The sequence below is a fragment of the Otolemur garnettii genome, unplaced genomic scaffold, assembly GCF_000181295.1.
Source record: "Otolemur garnettii isolate 467f Iridium unplaced genomic scaffold, OtoGar3 scaffold00151, whole genome shotgun sequence".
Lineage (NCBI taxonomy): Eukaryota > Metazoa > Chordata > Mammalia > Primates > Galagidae > Otolemur > Otolemur garnettii.
Window position 1 is genome coordinate 1157222 of NW_003852546.1, and position 7375 is coordinate 1164596.

At 52.1% G+C, this 7375-nt stretch overlaps 2 protein-coding genes across 2 annotated transcripts in view; one reads left to right on the plus strand and one right to left on the minus strand.

Moving 5' to 3' along the window:
• CENPT (centromere protein T) overlaps nucleotides 1-747 on the plus strand; it is a 4863-nt gene extending 4116 nt beyond the window's left edge. Inside the window, exons 9-11 of the mRNA XM_012811112.2 lie at nucleotides 177-353; nucleotides 439-543; nucleotides 624-747. Coding sequence (XP_012666566.1) covers nucleotides 177-353; nucleotides 439-543; nucleotides 624-747 — 406 coding nt within the window. The remainder of the gene's footprint in view (nucleotides 1-176; nucleotides 354-438; nucleotides 544-623) is intronic.
• A 228-nt stretch (nucleotides 748-975) lies between these two features.
• Nucleotides 976-7338, minus strand: TSNAXIP1 (translin associated factor X interacting protein 1). The gene is made up of 14 exons (XM_023518903.1): nucleotides 7149-7338; nucleotides 6880-7006; nucleotides 5630-5723; nucleotides 4499-4695; nucleotides 3969-4104; nucleotides 3395-3564; nucleotides 3154-3313; nucleotides 2947-3077; nucleotides 2463-2588; nucleotides 2171-2323; nucleotides 1942-2051; nucleotides 1660-1786; nucleotides 1460-1566; nucleotides 976-1263 (listed from the first exon to the last, which is right to left on the minus strand). The coding sequence occupies exons 1-14, from the start codon at nucleotides 7295-7297 to the stop codon at nucleotides 1023-1025; spliced, it is 2028 nt and encodes a 675-aa protein (XP_023374671.1). The 5' UTR covers nucleotides 7298-7338; the 3' UTR covers nucleotides 976-1022.
• Nucleotides 7339-7375: the final 37 nt, after the last annotated feature.

A 7375-nucleotide genomic window follows, 5' to 3' on the forward strand; every position in this document is an offset into this window, starting at 1 on the left:
TAGTCCCAGCTACTTGGGAGGCGGAGGCAGGAGACTCGCTTAAGCCTAGGAGTTGGAGGTTGCTGTGAGCCGTGATGCCACGGCACTCTACCCAGGGGGATAGCTTGAGGCTCTGTCTCAAAAAACAAAACAAAACAGTAAGTAGTTCAGCTGCCTCTGTCCACTCCTGCCCCCAGTTTACCTTCAGAGCCTATGGAGCCTCAGTTGGCCAGACATCCCCCTAGGCCCCGAACCACTGGCCCCAGACCCCGTCAAGATCCCTATAAGACTGGACTGAGCCACTACACGAAACTCTTCAGCTTCTGTGCTAAGATGCCCATGGAGAAGAAGTCTCTTGAGATAGTAGAGAAGTGGTGAGTCCTAGACACCTGGGGTGGGAAGAAGAACCCCATAAGTCCTGAACAGACTGTTGAGTCTGCTCTATCCCAACCTTGGCAGCCTAGATAAGTTTTTCCAGCATCTGTGCGATGATCTGGAGGTATTTGCTGCCCATGCTGGCCGCAGGACTGTAAAACCAGAGGACCTGGAACTGCTGATGCGACGGTGAGAGGGTAGGAGGGGGAGGTTCTAAGGGTGAGTATGCTGGCGCCAATTTCATCTGTCCTTTTCTTCCTCTGCTGCAGGCAGGGCCTGGTCACTGATCAAGTCTCACTGCACGTGCTTGTGGAGCAGCATCTGCCCCTGGAGTATAGGCAGCTGCTCATCCCTTGTGCATTCAGTGGCAACTCTGTCTTCCCTGCCCAGTAGTGGCCAGGCCTCAGCACTTGCCCTGTCCCCAACCTGAGGCCCCTTAGTGTTACTTACTCCTCTAGGTCTTTTCCTTACTCCTCAGCATCAATAAAGTATTACAACAGAATATTCTGCATTTTGGTACATATCTTGGGGCTACCCAGGGAAGACGTATCCTCCTCCCCCCAACTCCCCAGCATAGCCTGGAGAATGGCGTAGGTTCAGATAAACAATTTTATACTAAGATCAGGGAGGAACAGTATACTGGAGCACTCAGGTTGCCCACAGCAATCCTAGCTTGCAGGCTCTTGCTCTCTTGGCCCTATGCGCCTTATGTCAACCACATGAAGCCGGTCCAGTATCAACTGGAGCTGTACCGCAATGGTCTCTTCCTTCTCGTTACCCTCCTCTGGCAGTTCTGACTCAGAGAGCTGGAAGGCCTGGCTGATATAAGTATTCATAGTCTGCTTGTCCAGGCTGGGGTCGTTGCTCATTAAGGCCCCACGCAGCTTGGATAGGGTCACCAAATCATAGCTGTGCCACAAGAAAAGAGAGACAGGCCTCAATCTCTCTTCCATGTGCCTCATATTCCCAGGTGCCCTCCCTTCTGCCAGCTTGAACAGTTGCATGCTCAGTGCACAGGGGCTTAAAGTGTCACCCTTTGCAATGATTAGGGGTGACTGGTGATTCACTGTGGATGAGTTGGTCTGAGGGGCCCAAGGTCACTCACGTTTCCATGCCCAGCTCCTGCTTTATCTCCTGTAAGTACTCATCCTTTTCCTCTAGGTATTGTTCCCACACCTTTCGCACAAAGGGCTCACGCCGGCCTTCCTCATCCTGGGAAGGGCCCCAATCAGTGACAGCACATTGGCTAGGTTCCAGACAAGGCTAGCATAGGGATTAGGCAAGTTCCTGGACCAACCCACCAACCTCCATAAATAATGAGCGGTAGCTGAGCACATCTGCACTGGTGCCATCGGAATGCCAGCCCCCTGCCTCCATCAGCTCCTGAATTTTCTCTTCCTTCTTGAGGGGGAAGGTATTCTTGAGGACTGTGCTGTGGGAAGACATGAGAGCCAACAGGGGCCTGCTGAGGCCTGCCCACCCATTTACCTCATGTTCAAAAAGGGCAGTGAGTATTGAGGCTGTGGCCTAAGATCTTGGCCAGATATGTTGGACAGACATTCAAGGTGGCCTGGACTGGTCTCTCACCTGAATTGCTCTATGGTTATTATCCCCTCATTTTGACTGTCAACATTTGTCATCTCCTTCAGCAGCTGGGTTACTGTCTCCAAATGCTTGACATGCATACTTTCATTTGTCTACAGGGAGAAATGCATTCACTAACTTGCTTCCTGGAGTGGTCGGGGCAGATCTGGGCTATGCTGGCCCCTCTCTGTCTCCTGAAGGGAAACAAGTGGGAAGCCAGGCCCAAGCTTACCTTTCCCATTAAGACTGCATAGAAGTGACTCATGACCTCGTTGGAGCGAAATAGTTTGATATTTTCAAAAATGGTGTATGCCCAGGCCATGGCATCACTGGTCCCAAAGCGACGCTCCAGAAAATTAAAGAAGAAGTCTTGAAACTTCTCTTTCTGTAGGATGGGATGCTTGGTCAGCCTGCCCCAGGGTAGGTTGGCCTGCCTCCCTCCTCCCTGGAACCTTGAGGGGGCCCCTTGGAATACTCTGGGATCTGAAAGCCACATCAGGCCAACATGGCTTGTGAGATCTGACCTCCTCCTCTGCAATACGTTCCTTCCAGGCATCTTTGAGGACCTCTATCACTTGCTTCCTGGTTGGCTTCTTGTTCTCCACAGGACCATCAAACCGAAGGAAAGAGGGGACAGATTCCCCATAGCCCTAGAAGGGAAGGGCATTAGCTCATCTCTGGGCCCATCTGCTGTCCTAACCTCATGTAGGGAAGAGCCCCACATGGTTCCCCCCAAAGCTCTAGTCCAGGTGTCCTCAAACTATGGCCCACAGGCCACATGCAGCCCACCTAGGACATTTATCAGGCCTTCTGGCATTTTTGCTGCCATTGCCTGTCCTGCTTAGCAGCCAACTCATCCCAGGGCCTGCAGTCTGGCCCTCCAACAGTCTGAGGGACAGTGAATTGGCCCCCTTTTTAAAAAGTTTGAGGACCCCTGCCTAGTCTCTAGCAGCAAGGCATGGTTGTCCTAACTCTGGTCCTAAGCCTCCCTCCTGGGGACTCCCCTACCAGACCAGAAAAGAAGTCTTTCCCCCGTAGCAGTCCCTCGCCAATCTCCTCCAGGAGCACATCCACCAACTGGTCACTGTTCTTGCCCTCAGTCAACAGTAGCCAACGCTCTGCGCCCCCAGCCACCACTTCTGCATGTGGGGAGAGGGAGCTGGAGTCCAGACCATGTGCTTCAGCAGGCCTTGGGGCCACAATGGTCATCCTTACCTTCGCACTTAGTCCAGTCAGGCCGTGGGGTGGAGGTGCGCTGGATCTCCTGCAGCTCAGCAAAGTACTGGTCGCGTTCCTTCAGTGTGTTCATGTGCAACTGCAGCAGCAGATCATGCTCCTTACGTACCTCCTCATAATCAGCTCTCAGGGTGTCCAGCTGAGGACAAGGTGATTGGTCCTAGCTGCCCACCTGCATGACCCTGCTCTACCCAGCCTAGCCCTATCTGCCCACCAGCACCTGCTCCTGAAGATCCCTGTTGGTCTTCTCCTGCATTTCAAAGTCCCTCCTGGGTACCACATCTCCAAAGTTGGCCTTCATGGTGTTGAGTTCCATCTGTGTACGGGTCAGGTCTTGCCGAGTCATCTTCAGAGCCAGTGTTAACTTCACGGGGTCCTCCCCCCAGACACCTGCCAGGGTCCCATCAGCCTATATCACCCTGACTCTAGGGTCTAGAACCCAGGGCTGGGTTGAGTATCCCTCAGGGGATGCCTGACGCCCTCTGCCCTCCCTGGTTGGGATTCCCTGGGTCTGCTTAAGCCTACAGTTTCAGGCTTAAGAAAAGCCCAAGACATGGGGTACCAGGCCTGTCCAGCCCACAGGAAGTCCAGGCTGCCTCAGCTGCTAGCAATGTTCTTACAATTCTCAGTCCAACTCAAGATCTGCAGCCCCAGGTGGTAGAAGGGATATTTCCCACCATGAGTGGGCATGCAATGAGCAGGTAGTAGGAATGTTGAATGAATGAAAGTGACTAGTGAGAGCAAGACTTTCATCCAGCAACTCTGAGGAGGAGAGAACCCTGTCTTGGACTTACCTGGGGACTGGGCTAATGACATGTCCTCCCGCTGGTACCGCAACTCATTCAGGTCCGTAATGAGGATCTTGCGGGCATCTCGCTCGCTGAGGTAGTGCAGGTACTCCTCAGCCAAGTTCTTCCTCAGTTTCTTCACCTGTTGGGAAGGTGGCTGTGTGATCAGGGGCTGCCTCTGGACTCTTGTATGTAGCTAGTCACCACAAGACATGGGATGGATGCTGGTAGCCCATCAGGGTCTGGGAACAGGAAAGGTGGAGGAAGAAGATTGGCCATCCTTGAGAACCCAGTAACAATTCCTCCCGCAGGGAAAGTGCTGGCACTTGGGCCATATAGAACCAAGGATGAGCCAAGCAGGAGGGCATGGGGTTGAGGAACCAGGGGCTCTGGAGGGTGGGTGGCTTAATGTGTTATTCCAGGCAGAGGGTGTAATGGCCTGGGAGTCACTTCAGTGTCCAAGACCTCAAGGTCACTCCTATGGTGTGGGGTGGCAGGAATTCAGGGACTTGAGTCATCACACCACTTCCATTTACCTCGCTCTGCAATGAGATCTTCTCCTCATTCTTTTTGTCAATGAGTTTTAGCAACTTCATCTTTTCTTTCTTGAGCATGGAGATCTCGTGTTTCTCCTCAGCCCTCATGGCCAGGATCCGCTCATTGCAGTCCTCATTCACAGTAATAAGTTTGGCCTTTAGGGGTTCCAGAGCCCTAATCTTCTCCCTTTGGTGGGCTAAGCAGAGACAGGTAGGAGAGTTCATTCAGAGCCATGGGGAACAGCCAGGAAACAGACCCTAAGGTCAATGGGTGAGTGGCTGCAGCATGTGCAAACTCCAGGCATCTAACCATGCTTCATTCAAAGCCGTGGTCCCTGTTTTAGGCCTTCCTGCACTTGCTTTTTTTTTTTTTTTTTTTTGCAGTTTTTGGTTGGGGCTGGGCTTGAACCCGCCACACCTGGTATATGGTGCCAACTCCCTACTCTTTGTGCTATAGGCGCCATCCTGCACTTGCTTTTAAATAAGGGACAGAGTTCAGATGAAGACTGGGGTCTCCCCTACAACTTTCAGTCCTGCAATTGTACATTTCTGCACCTCCGAAGTCTGGTGGGAAAACTACTAACTTTCCAGAGGTACTCACTCTCTCATGGGGTTCATGCTATTTCCTACAGACACTGCCCCATCATGCTGCTTGAGGATGGAAGTTGTCATGTGTCCTGGGGTGCCCTATCACAGAACAGTGTGTGCAAAAAAAGGCTGAGCAGGGCTTGGTGACTTTGAGGCCCAGTTGGTAGACGCTCCAGTCCTGCTTTGGAGCCCCAGAAAGTCAGAATAAGATCCTCTCTGCCCCTTCCAGGATGGGCCTAAGAGGAGAGCTACATTCTTTTTTTTTTTCTTGAGACAGAGCCTCAAGCTGTCACCCTGGGTAGAGTGCTGTGGCATCACAGCTCACAGCAACCTCCAACTCCTAGGCTCAAGCGAGTCTCCTGCCTCAGCCTCCCAAGTAGCTGGGACCACAGGCACCTGCCACAACGCCCAGCTATTTTTTGGTTGTAGCCGTCATTGTTGTTTGGTGGCCCAGGCTGAATTTGAACCCACCACCTTAGGTGTGTGTGGCTGGCGCCTTAGCCACTTGAGCCACAGGCGCCGAGCTGAGAGCTACATTCTTACCTAACATCACCTCGTATGCATTCTTGATGGAGGAAAGTAATGGCTTGTATGTTTTGAAGTCCTCTATGAAAAACTCAAAGATCTCTCTGTAAGGCTGGCAAAAAAGTAAAACTGGTCACCTCCTGGCCTATAGCCACCAGCCTCAGCATGGTGATTTTTTTTATTGGGCTTAGAAGTGTTTCTGCATGAATCTGCCAGGTCACCTATATTCAAGTAAATACCTCAGGTACCACCTGGGTCCCTCACAGTGCCATAGCGCCACAGGGCAGTGCTCTGGAGGCCTCTCCTGGTGCTATGTTTGAGGCCTGTTCCTATACCTTCTGCACAAAGGGCTCCAAAGGCAAGACCTCCCACTTTGGCCACCACCCTCCCTGTGTCTCCAGGTAACCAGCCAGCCTCTTGCCTTCCAATGCATCAGTTGGCCACTCACTTGCATTCTCTCCCCATCTTAAAGCTCCGTGGGAGCAGGAGGATATGGAAGGTTCTAGCCTTGCATTCTGACCTCCAAGTACAGGTGTGGTCTCCTGCCCCCTTGGACACATAGGAAGTTTTGGGGGCAGCATTGCTTACCGGAGTACAGGCCCCAGAATTAGCCCTGAGTTTGAATCCCCACCATGTCATGGTGGTGCACCTTCTCCAAGCTTCTGCTTCCTTGTTCGTGAGGTACCTTCTACTTGGGAGACTGTATGTGAAACCCCAGCCCAGGGCCTGGCACACAGCCAGCACTCAGTAAATGTATCAGTCAGTAACTAAGTCAGAAGTTAGGGATTCCCTATCATCACCTCCATCTGAGATGATTTGGTGATTTGCTCCTTCAGTTTTGCCAGAATCTGGGCTGCATCTAAACCTCTCTCTCTCTTCATGTGTCAAGCTAGTTCCTTAAGTTTGGGGTGGCAGGTAGACACTATATGACCCCTGCTGGCCCAACTGCTAGGATGCAGGTTCCATCCACTGACTTTCAATGACCCAACTTGGATGCTGCGGATTGCAGAACTGAAGGGGAGTGGGCACAGTATCCAGTCCACCTGACTTAGATGAGGAAAACTCAAGACTTAGGAGAGTTTGAGTTCCACACTATGGCCATGCCTGCACATAGGCTTTTTTATTGGATATGATTCTCTTTGGATAGGGAGACTCAGAGAGCTGGGAAGGGCCAGTCTCCTCTGAAGGTTTCAGGTACACAGTCCTGGTAGATGAAGTTTCTTCCCCCCTTCCCCCTTCCCTTCCCATGTTTATTCTATGGCTCTGACCTGCAGCCTCAGCTCCTGTGCAGAGTCTTTGCCCAGTTCCACCAGGAGGAGCTCCTTGCGTAGGTAGTTTTCCAGCTGCTCTAGGTACCTGGGCTTGGCAATGCCAATGGACTGCTGGCGCCAGCTACTGCAGGGGATGGTGGGCTGATATGTGACAAGCATCCTGCAGGGCCCTTGTACCCTCTGTCTGGGATAGTACACTCCCCTGCCCTGTCTCCTGGACCAGTCCCTGGTCTGTACCAGCTAGCCCATGGCTGACCCTGGGTTACCTTGATCGTTTCCGGTGGTCATCAGAACAGGGTTTTCGATTTTGCAAAATAGTCTGGCCACTGGTGTATGTGGGCCATGGGGACAGTTGCCCACACGTGGACATCTGAAAGGGTTGAAGGGAGGAACAGGTAGGTTGCAATAGCAACATTGCTCCCCTTCCTAATGTTCCTCTCTATCCCTCCTCCCCTACTTCTGATGTATTTTACAAACATCTTTTTTTTTTTTT